Source organism: Leucopleurus acutus (assembly GCF_964270905.1).
Source record: "Leucopleurus acutus genome assembly, chromosome: 2".
Classification (NCBI taxonomy): Eukaryota; Metazoa; Chordata; class Mammalia; order Artiodactyla; family Delphinidae; genus Leucopleurus; species Leucopleurus acutus.
Genome location: NC_139143.1, coordinates 79,656,646 through 79,670,798, shown reverse-complemented (window position 1 = coordinate 79,670,798; position 14,153 = coordinate 79,656,646). Strand labels below are relative to the sequence as shown.

The 14,153-nt window shown below is 56.3% G+C and overlaps 1 protein-coding gene across 1 annotated transcript; it reads right to left on the bottom strand.

Annotated features, from left to right (window-relative positions):
• Positions 1-4,814: 4,814 nt before the first annotated feature.
• Positions 4,815-13,549, bottom strand: SH2D2A (SH2 domain containing 2A; the record flags this gene model as incomplete). Its single annotated transcript, XM_082865765.1, is given in 9 exon segments — positions 4,815-4,922; positions 4,924-4,992; positions 6,728-7,036; positions 7,246-7,395; positions 10,663-10,831; positions 11,086-11,175; positions 11,899-12,080; positions 12,728-12,888; positions 13,491-13,549. Coding segments are annotated over 9 exon segments (1,272 nt in total). The 5' UTR covers positions 13,525-13,549.
• Between the last annotated feature and the right edge of the window lie 604 nt (positions 13,550-14,153).

Genomic DNA, 14,153 nt, shown 5'->3' with positions numbered 1-14,153 from the left:
CTGAAATCTGACCTACTTCAGGTTGGAGCCAGACAGGGCTCCTGCATCCCACAGGGACACTTGGGCTGTAGTTGTCCAAGTCAGTGCATCCAGCCAGCCTTCAGCAAGGAGCATTAGCCCGCACCACCACTCCCACCATCCACAGAGGCACTGAGGGCTGAGGTCGCCCCTCTGGGGTGTCATAGTGAAGTGAGGTGGTGAGGTAGGCTCAGCAGGGCCCCAAAGTCTGAGGTCCCATGGCGTCAAGTGCTGTTTCTGTATTCAGTACGCTATAGACGCAGTCCTGCCCTCCTGAGTTGCCACACTCCTGGGATTCAGCAGTTCAACTTTCTCATTTTAGGGGCTGCATCATGATGGAGCTGGAAGTGCTTTGGGTTGGGAGGCAAGGCGTGGTGGTCAGGGGTTGTCCTGGTGTCTCCTGGGAACGGATAGTTAAGCCAGATATCTTTCAGCTTCCTCTTGCCTCCCACCTCCTTTGGTTCTCTGGAGGTAGTATTAAGCCTTTTTTTTTTTTTTTTTTTTTTTTTTTTTTGCTGTACGCGGGCCTCACTGTCATGGCCTCTCCCGTTGCGGAGCACAGGCTCCGGATGCGCGGGCTCAGCGGCCATGGCTCACGGGCCCAGCCGCTCTGCGGCATGTGGGATCCTCCCGGACCGGGGCACGAACCCGTGTCCCCTGCATCGACAGGCGGACTCTCAACCATTGCGCCACCAGGGAAGCCCTAAGCCATTTTTTTAAAGCCACTTTTTACTCCTACCAAAGATGACATTATTATTTGGTGGTTAGAATTTCTTGGTTACCAAGAGAAATACAAGTTAGAAAATGGACAGACTTTATTTGGGAGGGCTTCCTGAGGTAATAACCTCAAGTTCTGATAAACAGGAAAGAGAAGACAGGGATGAGGGAGAGGGAAGGAGGAATAAGGAATGATAACTTGGCTCAAACTGGCATGGCAGTAACAGCCAAGGGGCGGGGTTGGTGGGGGCGGGAGGTGAAGGCCTTGGTCAGAAGTGGCTCCCAATGGCCCTAGAAGGTGTTGGAGGTGCTGGGGCAAAGCCCAAGTGTTCAGTGCTGCATTGCCCAGGGCAGAGGAGCTGAGGAAGGTGAGGTCCACAGGAACAGGCTCAGGACGCAGACTTAGGAACTGCCCAGAGACGGCACAGCTGTCACAAAGGGGGTTTCAGCTCTGACCCTTGGGCAGGGACCTGGCCAGGTCTTCGCCCCAGCTGGGTGCCGAGCTTGCTGTCCAAGAAGCTGCAGTCTGTTGAGGGGATGGTTGAGTTCCGTGGGGCCCGGGGAGGTGGCCAGGGTGCTGGAAGGCTTTGCTGTCTGCTCCCAACCGTCTTTTACCCCTCTCCCTCTGCTCAGCTTTGTTTCCGGTGGGGACACATGTTCTAAGGCCAGTAGAGGTAGTTGGGGATGGGGCCTCAGTGATGACTGGCCCCCAGTCCTCCTTAAGTGGGTCCATGGGGAATGATGTGCTATAGACTCGGGACAGCTGAGGTTGGGGTTTAATAGCTTCTCAGCCCCCTGCCCCTGCCCTGGTCCCCTGAGCCAGAGTTACAGGGTACTTTACTGAGACTGTCTACTGCATTAGCTGAGGGAGCTGATAGGATAAAGGGGACAGCTTAAGGGAGATAGGAGCAGGAAAAAAAAGACTTCAGGGTCGGCCATGGTGCTGAAGGGGCTGGAACTGGAGGAAAAAGCTGGAACCGCCACTTGCAGCAAGGCCTGCTGCAGGCTCTGAAGGGGATCTGGGGCTCGGGGTAGGAGACTCTTCTTTCTGACAGGGGGCTGAGCCAGAGAGAGCCCTCCCTTAGAGGAAGCTGGAGGGATGGAATAACCGTGGGAGATTGAGTCAGCTGGGAAATGCCCTCCCCCTCCCTGCCCGAGTGGTCTCTGCTGGGGCTGAGGAACCTGCTCAGCACGATCGCCAGGCTCCCTTTCCTGTACTAGTTACTCAACTTCTCTATCCTGAGGTCTCACCGCAGCCCCAGGCCCCCGTGGGAGTGAAATCAGCAGGATGGTGCAGGGGTGCCTATGGCTATGGTGGGGAGAAGGGAGGTTCCACCACCTTGGTCGTCAGGGCTGGGCCTGCAGCTGGAGCCCTCGGGAGGACCGGGGCCTTATCCTTTGGCCTGGGAGGGACCTCACGGTATAAGGGGGAACATTGGACTGGGATGACAAGATCTGGTCCTATCTCCAGTACCCTGTCACCTCCCCTCTCTAGACCTCAGTTTCCGATTTGGTTGAACCAAGAAGTCAGTCACAAGGGGTCTGGAAGTCCCTTCCTGTCCCAGTCCTGCTCGGCCAAGCCCCTCGCTGCCTGGTCTCATCTGCTCTGCACAGCAGCCCTGTGGGCAAATAAGGCATTCTCTTCATTTCAAAGCAGTGTAGGGAACGGTGGTGCAGAAACGAGTTCCCCTGTTAAAGGCCGGGCAGCTTGCTAGCAAACAGCCGTGACAGGAACCCAGGGCTCCTGACAATGCCATCATCTGGATCCTCCCACCCACTCTGGGGAGTCCACCCCTAGCTGTGAGGAGCTGAAGAGGGAGGGGGAGATTCCCTGGGTCCTGCTCACCCCTTTCTAGCAGGCTTTGCTCCTTCAGAAACACCAAGTGGGTCCCTAGGCATTTCTGTCCCCTCCCCGAACCCGCCATCCTGTTCTATCCCGAAGTCTAAGGAAATCCCATCTTCTGACTCTGATTTCCAGCCCTTGCTATACAGCAAGCCTCTCCTTTTCCTGCCTCCTCCCCTGCCACGAGGAACCAGCCATGAGGTGACTCCCTGAGTCTAATCTAAGACCTTTCTTGCGCTTTCAGCCTCCCCTCCCAAAGCCATCTGCTCCCCTCCCCTCCCCCGTCTCTCGCTCAGGAGGGAGTTCAGACCTACAGACAGAAGGAAGTGGAACCCCACTCTGTTGACTCAGCAACCATATTTCTCCTTGAGCTGATTAGCACTGAGTGGAAAGGAGGGGAATTCACTAGTCACTGGAGCTGGCCCTGCACCAGGCTGGGGGTGGCATGGTGGTGGCAGCACCTAGGCCTAGGGAATATGTCTTCAGGGAGGGGGTCTGGGGGGCTTCTGTGATTCAGGCAAGTACCCAGGGCCCCTTGGCAGGAAGAGAGACCTCGATGGGCTCTGATTGTCTTGACTGAACTCTCATAGAATAGTCTGGGACCACAGGAGTACCCAGAAGCCCCCTGAGTGGCTCCTGGGGGCAGTCTATTCTGAGCCCTCAGGGCCATCCAGGTGCAGACACAGCCCTGCCTCAGGGAGCCTCCAGTCTGATAAAAAAATAAGACCCAAGGCAGATTCTTCTAGGTGGTTGAAGCTTAGAATGCAGAGCTTGGCCACAGAGGCAGGAAGATGGCCCTGAAGTGGGTCTGGGCAGACAGGAGGAAGCCTCATAAGAGGAACAGGGGAGGCCTAAGCCCAAGAGGCTGGGAGCTGCTGCAGGGGGGCTCCGCATCCTCCTAAGGGGCTCACATACATAGGCTAACAATGCCCCCTCCCCCTCCCAGTCCTGTGTTTGGCAGGGGGTTGGGGAAGGAGGTGCAGGGGCTACCTTTCAACCACTCCCCTCCCTGCCCCTTTCTTTCCTGGCAACCCGCAGGTGATGTAGCCACTCCTCTGCCCCTGGCTAACTGCCCAGCTCACCCCAGTTAGGGAGAGAATACTTTTCAGAGAGAGGTCTGTGTCCCTTGCTTTGCTGTCTCCCTGCCCCCAGCCCATAGATCTGTGACCCTTGCCCAGGAGTCTCTCAACCCCCGACCCTTCTCCCACCATTGCAATGGTCGTTCAACCACTTGCCTTCCACAATATGAGAGAGAGTCAGGAGGAGAGACAGAAGGAGCCTGGAGTACTTGAATCCCTGTTGGGGGAGGTGGTTGGTGATGATTTATTAGCCAGACAAGAATCAACAAACAAGTTCTAACATCTGTTCTCGCCAAACTGTTCCTCAGACAACAGCAGCATTGGACCAGGGCCCAGACTCAAAGGCTCAGAGGGCCAAGGAAATCAGACTCCAGGAGGAGAAAGCAGGGCAGCGGGCTGCAGCAGGGCCCTCCTAGCCCACTTCCTTGGAGGCAAGCACTGAGCCATTGGGTTCTTGGAGACTCTTGGGGGGGAACCAGTGAGTGTGTCCCTAAAAGGAAGCCGACTCCACATTTGCTCCCCTGACCTCCAGGCTTCTTTGTGGGGCCCCAGACCAGTTAGGAGAACAGGGGTAAGCTGGGATCTGGAGGAGGGGAACAAGCACCCGGGCCCCCATGAGGCAGAACTCTGGAAAGCAGCCAGATTTCCTGAGGAAATCTCTGACATTTCCCGTGGTAAAGAGTTAGTGGATGTGGGGTATGGAACAGAGCACTAGACAGGAAGCTGGGGTTCTAGTCCTTGACCTTGACTAAGCCACTATCCCTCTCTGGTTTTGTTTCCTTATCTGCACAGTGAGGGAGTCGAACTTGATCAGTAAGAGCAAAGGAGATGCTGCTCCTCTTCCTTCTCTCACCCGTGGCAGACATCACTAATCAATCACAGAGTTCTTTTCTGCTGAGTTCAGATATGACCTCAACATCCTTTCCATTGCAGCGCTCTAGGCAGCCACAATGAATGGATTGGAGTTGGCATGCGAGGTGACACCTTTTTGCCATCTTTGCAATGGATGATGGCTGAGGTCCTTTCCAGCTTTGATCATCTACAGTTTGTTCCATCCACATTTTGTGAGAAGGGCGCCTGGGTGTGTGTGAAGGTCTCTGGACCCGCTGTTCCAAGTTATCCCCCACCCCCGCCCCACCCCAGCTCAGACTCAGCAGCTACTGAGGAGGCCCCAGGGGGAGCCACGCCTGACCTCTGTTCTGAAGCACCTGTCTAGAAAGGTTGTGGGGGAGGGTAGGGGCTCCCTCCCCCACAGCGGGGTAGGGGCTTGTGGGGCACAGCAGGGCCTTGTTCAGCCACAGAGTTCTCAGAATGCAGTTGTTGGCCACCTGGATTCTGTAGAGAGAAGGATGGTCCCAGGTCACACCCTCTTCCTTCTGCCTCCTAGGCTTACCTGCAGCCTCAAGGGCTGATCTTAACAGACATTGGCCTGCAGAGAGGAGGTCTAAACCTCTCTCATTCATTCAACAAACATTTCCTGAGCACTTGCTCTTTGCCAGGCACTGTGCTGGGTGCTCTGGAAACAGAGATGAACAAGTCCCAGCCCCTGCCCTCAGGAAGCTCACACTCTGCTGGGGGAGAGGGGAGACGGGTGTCAATGATCAGTGGCATGGCAGGTGTGTATAAAGCCTCTGTGTGGACGGCCTCTGTGGTGAGGTCAGGGAAGTCTTTGCAGAGGAGGAGAAGGGCAAGCTGATCTTGAAGGATGATTAGAAGGTTGCTGGGCAGCCAGAGGGTGCACTTGCAGGAAGCAGCTATAGGCAGAGGGACTGGCATGTGCAAAACCTTGGGAGGTTTGAAACCACTTGGTGTGTTTGGAGGAATGTGACCAGTTCTGGGAGGATGGGAGCAGCTGATGGTAAGACTGAGGAGGTGGTTCCCCAGCCCACACAAGTATAGAGGGCCTCATGGGCCAGGTAGCTGTTTTAGAAAGACCATTCTGACTTTCTTGGGGCAGAGTGGGTCAGAAGTGGCAAGACTGGTGGTTAGGAGGCCAGTTAAGAAGCCCTTGGATAAGTCCTGATGAGAGATGATGGGGGCTGAAACTGGGGAAAGGAAAAATATATTTAGGAAGAGACTCAGCAGGAATCAGTGGCTTATAGGGGAGTGAGGGTGAAGAGAGGGGAGACGTCAAGGGAGCCCTATGATCTTGAATAGTTGGGTGACTGGAGAGGTACCCGATCAGAGAGGGAACAATGGAGGGAGCAATCCAGGGAGTAGGGTAAGAACAGTGTTGGCTGTGCTGAGTCCAAGAAGCTGTGGGATGCTGGGAAGCTGAGCAGAAGCCTGGAGAGAAGTTTGCGTAGAGACATGGGCTGGTGACCTCAGCTCTAGGATGGTAGCAGGTGGCAGGGGTGTGGATAAGTGTGAGCAGGCGCAAGGGCTGAGCAGGAGCCTGAGGTGCCAGAAGTGGGGGGGGGGGGGAGGGTGGGGAAGGGCCTGAGGAGGCGGGCAGAGGCAGAGGGATTGCGTGGGAGCAGCTGTTGGGTCTAACACATCCCATGAAACAAGATACTGACTTGAACTGATCAGTGAGAAGACTGGGCAGGTGGGAGGATGGAGGAGAGGAGGAGTGTGCAGAAGCAGGGGACGTGCAGGTACCCTGTCCCCTGAGCTCATCTGAGGTGACACAAGGGACTCCAGGTGCTCTTCTTCAGGAGGTCCCTGAAGGCTGAGGGGAGGCAGCCAGAGTGAAAGGCCCAAGTTCAGACTTGGGAGGAGCTTGCCAGCACAGGGTGGGGTCAGTCTCAGGTGGGTCTGAAGAGGACAAGCCAGGTGAGAGGGACACAGGCTCAGTTGGGGGAAGGCTGACGGGGCCTCTATTTTCTCTGAGAAGTGGAGGGAGTGGGGACTTGACAAAGGGGAGGCAGGTCCCAGTAACTCCAGGCAGAGGAGAGGGAGCAACTCTGGGCCTGGAAGAGGGTTGCTGGCAGCCTGGACCCTCTGTCCTTCCCATCTCACCTCAGACCGCTGACCTGCATTCACCCTGACCCAGGCATCCTGTCTGAACACCTTCTCCACCCTCCGCAATCTGCTTTCAGGAAATCCTCCTTGCACCCCCATTATTCACCTGGCTTCCTGGGACAGGCCTGGACTGGCACTTCCGTACGACTTCGTGCCTGAGGATGCACGGCGGGCCCTCACACCCTGAATCAGGCACCTTCACCTCCACCTCGGCATAAATGTTGCTGGGGCCTTCCCCGGGGCTGCCACGGCCCATGGCATAGAAGTCTATGGGTTCATCAGGTTCGTGGTAGATGGGGTTGGAGGGCTTGGGGGGCGGGGTTGGGCGGGGTCTCGGAGCGGGGCTTGTGTAGACTTCGGGAGGCAGCTGAGGCTTGGCGGGGATGGGAGGCTTGGGCTTGGGCGGCTGGGACGTCTAAGAGAGAAGGCAGGCGGGGAGGAGAGTGGGTCAGAGCAACACAGGCAGGGCCAAAGCTGCAGCTCAGCCCGAGCCTCCGCTCCCTGCAGGCCCCGCCCCCTCCCCGCTGGCCCCGCCCCTGACCGCAGGGCCTTCCCTCTTTTCGTCTCCCGGCTCCTCCACTCCCTCAGGCCCCACCACCTCTCTCAGCCCCTCCCGCCCAGTACCTGCTTTGGCCCCCCCGCCCCATCTTTCTGCATGGGGGCTGCGCTTTGCTCCTTTTTGAGGATTGAGGTATACTGAGGTTGTGAGACCTGGCTTTTGCTTCCAGAGTCTGATTCTTCAGTCCTTAGGGACAGTCCTGCGGGCTCAGCAGTCTGCGGGGAAAGAAGGAGGCCTCAGGGACTTGGTGCACGAGGGGCGGATGGGAGTCGGCAAGTGATGCAGGGGGGCGCAAAATAATCTCGTCCATACGGATAATGTCGGGGGTGGAGGTGCGACACAGAAATTTGGGTGGCGCTGGGTTTCTGGGTGAGGAAGAGGCGGCAAGGAGACCAGGAGGCGGGACAGTCGCTCTGGTCACAGGCCATATTTAGCATTAAACTTAACTTCATCTGGAACATAGGGCCAGGCCAGTCGCCATTTGTACCTGTGGTTGTAAAACTGCAACAAGGCTTTAGAAGTCTTTAGCCTAAAATTTTTCGGCATGGGGATAGATCTCCAAGACTTCTGTGTTTATTGATGCAGGTGCCAGGCGACTCTGCTTTATGGAGCTATAAGCTAGACATTCTCGGGACAGAGACACTGCCTCAGGGATGAGGAGATGAGCCTTATAGGGTTCCTTCCCATGTTAGGTATGCTTTTTGCTCAGCACTTATCCCTGGGTTCTTGAATGTTCTCCACATGCCCACTACTTTTGGAAGGCTCAGGCCATAGGCCTTTTCTCATGCTTCTGCAATCCACCAAGTGTATGTCTCCATCTTAAGGTGTATAGGCAGTTCATGGATTCAAGTCAGAATTCTTTTTCCTTGCCTCAACCCCCTAAGAGTTCTTAGCATTCCCTTTATGAATAAAAAATAGCACCTCTACCCTGCTGCCGAAACAGCAGCACCTTAGGAGTCAACCTGGACACCTTCCTCCCTTCCTCCCCACATCTAACGGAGCACAAACCCTGCTCCTTCCACTGCCTAAATATCTTTACATCTGCACACCTTCTCCACGCCCACAGCTACCACTCCAGTTCAGGCCTCCTAAGTCCTCCTCCTGCATCATCTTGCCCTGCTAACCCATTCTCCACTCCGTGAGCAGAGTAAGCCTGCAGAAGTTCCCCTAGCAACCCTTCCATGGCTGCCTGCTGCTCCAGGATAAAGCCCAAACTCCAGAAAACGTGAGTGACAGGACCCTCTGAGGGCCGGTCATGGAGCTTGGTCTCTGACAGCTCTGCTTTTGGCTCTCGCAGCTCCAGCTGGCTCCCCTCCCCACCAGACTTCCCTACACCCTGTTCCAACTGCTTGGGAATCTTCAGGTCTCCACTTATTCCTCACAAAATTCTGCACAAGAGTTACCCCTAGGCACAGTCCCTCAAGGCAAGTTCTTTTTATTTTTTTTGCAGTACGCGGGCCTCTCACTGTTGTGGCCTCTCCCGTTGCGGAGCACAGGCTCCGGACGCGCAGGCTCAGCGGCCATGGCTCACGGGCCCAGCCGCTCCGCGGCATGTGGGATCTTCCCGGACCGAGGCACGAACCCGTGTCCCCTGCATCGGCAGGCGGACTCTCAACCACTGAGCCACCAGGGAAGCCCAAGGCAAGTTCTTTGAACTGACTCCAGTCAAGCTCCAGGAAACTATTCTTGCCCAGGTCACCAGTGACCTTCTGTTGGCCAAATCCAGTGGTTAATTCTGGACGCACTGGGACCTGCTCTTCCCTGATGCGTTTTCTTTGCTTCGCGTCTAGAGCATCACACTCCTGGTTCTTCTCCCCTCTCTCTCTGACTGCTCCTTCTCAGTTTTCTTTGTAGGTTCCCCCTTATTTCTGCAAACTCTCAAGGCTGGAGACTTGGTATTCTTTTCCATCTACACTCATTCCTGAGATTTCATCCCTCCTGAAGCCTTTAGAATCAATCCGTCTACATGCTGATGGCTCCCAAATGTTGATCTCCAACCTAGACTTCTGTCCTAAACTCCAGATCCCTGTATTCCAACTGCGTACTTGACATCTCCATTTGCATATTGAATGGATGTCTCAAACCGCAAGCGTCAAAACTGAACTCGCCATCTCCCCTGCCTCCCGCAGACTTGCTCCTCCTGTAGCCTTCCTCATCTCAGTCAGTGACAACTCCATCTTTTCACACTCCTCACCCAGTCCTGCAAAAACCCTGTCAGCTCCACTTTCCAAACAGACCCAGTGTTCCACCTCCTCACCCCTTCACCTCTACCAACCGGGTCCAGGCTGCCATCTTCTCTCCTGAAGTATTGTAGTGGTCTCCATCTGGTCACCCATGTCCCTCTCAAACTTGCCAGGTCATGTCACTCTTTAGCTTGTAACTGTCCAGTGCCATCCCATCTCACTCAGAATAAAATTCCAAATCATACAAGAATTTACTGGGCCCCTTTCCTTCACCCCTGTGGTCTCATTTCCTACCTCTCTACCCATGCTAGCTTCCTTACTGCTCTTATTCTTATTCACACACATCAAGGATCCTTCTGCCTCAGGGCCTTTGCACCTGCTGTGCTATCTACCTAGAATGTTTTTCCTCTAGTTATCTGCATGACTTTCTCCCTTACTTTATTCAGACCTTTGTTCAAATGTCCCCTTACCAGAATAGCCTTCCCTGATGTTCCTGTGTAAAATAGCCCCAACCCTGTCACTCCTTGTTTCTGTATTCTCTGTTTGTTATCTGTGTTACACATTTGTTGTCTGTCTTCTGTCACTAGAATGGGAGCTCCATGGAGGTAGGGGTATTTGGGTCAGTTTTGTTTACTGCAATTTTTCCAGTGCCCGGACCAATGCCTGGCACAGAGCGGTCCCTCAGAACTGCCTGAACTTCCTCAGGGAGGCGCTCTCTGACACGGCTCCCCACCACGTGAGCTCAATGGCACCCCACTCTGTATTTCCTCTCTCATCACACTCTCACACTTGATTCCTGTTATATGTCTTTGCCGCTGGTAAGTAGCTTTGTGGGTTTGACACCTATATGTCTTGTCTCAGTAAATATCTCTTAATTTAAAGAACAAATGACCCAGTAATTCCCTGGACGTCCAGTGGTTAGAACTGGGCACTTTCACTGCCGAGTTCAAAGCCTGATCAGGGAACTAAGATCCCACAAGCTTCGAGGCAAAAAACAAAAAAACAAAAAACCACCCCCCCCCCCCCCACCACCAAATGACCCGTCTGCCTAGCTGGCCACTCCCAGCCTTTGTGTGGCTGGGCTGGTCTCTCAAGGACCCCTCCTCCAGCACACGCATCTTTCTGGAAGGGCATCTGCGTGGAGACGTGTGGGCGAGGGAGGTTTGGCTGGGTCGTCGGTGGGAATGGGAAAGTGCCTGATGTCGAGGTCCTGCGGCCTGGGCTCTGCGTGGGGAGGGGCGCTGGCCTGGGTTCCCAGGGTCAGGGTCAGTGTCAGGGCCGGGGATGGGGGCTGCGTACCTGGCGGGCGAGGGGCTCGGTGAGCGTCTCCCCGTAGGGGCTCAGCGGGCACGCCTGGTAGTGCCGCAGCAGGTCCTGCAGCCGCGCGTGGGCGCTGTCCTCGCCCAGCACCACGTGGCGCCCGTCCCCTAGTTGGGCCAGCAGGAAGTGGCGGCAGCAAGTCCGGCTCCTGGAGGCACTAGTCAGGATCAGACCTGCTCCCTCTTCCCGGCCAGGGCACCAGCACGAGGAGTGACCCCTGCCCGCCCCGCGCCGGGGTCTCCCACCCTTAGTAGCCTGGGGGCTGAGCATAGACCTCCTCCACCCCTGCTGGGAGTCAGCATGAAGTTCTTCCCCTCACACGTCCGTCAGTATCAAGCCCCTCCCTCTGATTAGCCCGAAGCCCCGCCTCCCTGTCGCCCAGCGCAGCGCTCCGCCCCTCACCTGTAAGTCAGCACAAAGGTCACGGCGCTCTCACTGAAACGCACCAAGTAGCATCCCTGAGGCTTGCTCTCTAGCAGCCTCTCAGCCTCTCTGTGGGTGATGGAGAAGACACAGAAGATGCTCAGACTCTTCCAGCTTCACCCCCTGTCTCCCTGGCTCTCATGGGGGGACCCCTACCCCCTACCAAGAGGGCTTAAGTGGCTAGAGAAGGGTGGAGGTGGGAGAGAGAGGATGTGGGCACTGCGCTCCTGCTGCAGGGACTGGGCGTAGATGGTCAGGAGACCTCCCAGCCCTGCATCCTCCTCCTGGCCTCATCCTGGAAAAGCAGCCTGGGGTGGGGGACTAAGGGGGTCAGTACAGTGGCCGCAGCAAGAGGGATGGTAATAGACTCCTAGACTTCAGAAGTCACAAGCTGAACAGAGGATGTGAACAGAGAGATATGGGAGAAGTGAAGCTGAGAAGTGGAGGAAGAGGGAGGAACTGCAAGGGAGGGAAGAAAGAGAGGGCTGGAGAGAGCCAGAGGTAAATAAAGATGGAGGGAGAGAGACTGAGGCAGAGGTGGAAACTTGAGCACTAGAAGCCTTAGAGACAGGAGGAAAGTTGAGCCTAGAAGGGAGAAACTGAGGCACGGAGTAGGGGGTTTGGGCTAGAGCCTCTCCAATGATCTCCCCCAGGAGAGCTGCCTTAACGAGGAGCCTTGGAACCTCCAGGTGTCATAGCCTGGCCTGTAGCCTCAATCTACTCCTGACTGACCGCAGGACCCGGGACTGACTCCTGCCCTTCTCTGGGCCTATTTCTTCCTCTGTGACTCACCTCCGGGTGATGAAGCCGTGGAACCAAGCAGGGGCTGCCCCATGCTGCAGGAGCTCATGGGCCTGGGTCTTCTGGAACCAAGCCTGAGTCTCAGCCTGCAGGGACATGCCTCCTTCCCTAGGCACCTCTTCCTTCCCAATATCCTTTGGGCTGCAGGCAGCCCCTGGGGCCTGGGGAGGTGCCTGGATAGGGGAAGAGTTCAAGGAGGGGGAAGTAGCCATGATTAGTGGTCCTTCTTCTGACTTCAAGCCAGCTACTCCCTTCTCATCCTCATACCTAGCCCCTCCTGGACATGTGGAGGAAGCTCCCCGTCCCCCATCCCTGTTGCCTATTTTAGGGTATAATTGCCCAGAAAGTCCCTCCCAAAGTGTAACTTAAATCTCTTCTTTAGGTCAAACTGTTTTTGTTTCCAGGGAATTTCCTTCCACTTCCGTCTGGGTCCGTGGGCCTTTGATCCAGTAGCAGTGAACTGTTAAACTGTGCTTAAATGGGAATGAGGCCTTCCAGATGGACAGAAAGGCATTCCCTGGCCTGAGGGATGAAGGGAACGCCAGAGGCCAGAATGAGGGAGGGCTCACCCTACAGTAAGAGGGACTGAGCTGGTTCACAGGGAGGATTTCCTAATGACTGGGTGAGTGAGAAGGCCTGAGATGAGGATGCACTGGGCAAATGAAGGCCACGGACAGAGATGCAGACCCTCCCTCTGGGCCGCTGGCTTTGTCGGCAGCCTCCAGCTCATTCCCGCTTTGGCCTCTGTCCCCCTGCAAGCCCTCACATGTGGGACGGTGGGAGCAGAGGAGGGAGCAACACCCCCCAGGTTCCCACTCACCGCAGGGCGCACAGCGGAGGCCCTGGGGCTGGGCCGGGCTTCCTGGGCCCTCAGGGCCTGGAGTCTGGGTCCCGGCAGCAAGCCCAGGCTCTGGCAGCTCCTGCGGTTCAAGTCTATGGGCTGGAAGGTGCTGAAGGTTATGGTGGGGGCTTCTTGACTCCCTGTTAGCACAGAGAAGTTTCTCAGTGAGGGCCTGCCTCTCCCTCTGCCGCCCACCCCTCCCCCAGGCTCAGAGGCGCCCCATAGGCCTCTCCCTGGGGACCTGGAGGACAGGGACAGTTGTGACAGCAGGAGAAATGCAGGAGGGATGGCAGACACGATTTCTCAGGGAGGAGGAGTAAGGGGCCAAGGAGGCGCAGAGGGGCTTCTCAGGGAAACTGGGCCCCCGGAAGGAGCGCTGGTAAGCCAGCTGGCCTTTGGCTGGTCCGGAAGTCCTGAAATCCGGGAAAGGAGGCAGATCTCTTCAGGGCAGGTCCCTCTGCTGGCCCAGGATCCTCGACCCCCCAGCCCCCTTCATCCTCCTGCTGCCTCCTCTCTCCACTGGAAGAAGCCCTCAGAAGACCCTTTCACCCTTATCCTCAGGGATGCGTGGACCTGGAGCCCCCGAAGGGGAGCAGGGGTTGTGGGCCGCCTGCCCGCCAGCTCTGGCTTGAGGTGTGGCCCGTCACCCCTGAAGTGGGAGCTCAGGCCCAGAGGGAGGAGAGCAGGCATCATGGGGGTCTTGATGTTCCCTCCCACCCACATTCCCCAACTTCACACTTACCTTGAGGGCATATCTGGGCCAGGGGGAACTCCATGGGGGCAGCCTAGGAAAGGAGCCCCTGGAGCAGGGTGTGTGTCTGGGCTCTCAAAAGGTGTGCACACTCAGCGACTCATCTCTCCTTTCACCCCAGCCCCCGGGGGCAGGAAATGTCGCCTCACCCACAGCCCTAGCCCTCGCGGAGGACTCACGTCATGGAAAGCCGTAAGACAATTGTCCCTCCCCCGGAAGCCAGGCAGCTGAAGGTGGTGGTGGTGTGGTGAGTATTTGTGTCATTGTGTGTCTGGGTGTTGGGGAGTCCTTGTTGCTGTCTTATCTCCATCTCTCCGGTGATTCTCTCTCCATGCCCTCACTCCAGACTGGGGCTTCCCTTTCTCTCCCTCTCTCTTTGTCTCTCTCTCCATCTCTCTCCCTCTGTCTGAGCAGTGGCAGCGGGGACATCAACCTCAGAAGGATAAGCCTTATAAGGTGATGGGGCTTCGGGGTCAGCGGAGATTCATAGGCAGGACTGTGCTCTTAGGACACAGGAGGAGGGGAGGGGGCAGAGCTGCAACAGAAAGAATGTGGCTCAGACTTTTGAAGGATTTTCTGAGGTCATATGAAACCTGTGAGACAAGGGGGATAGGGAAGAGGGAACCTGGCTTCATCGTCAAGCAGAGAATGGAG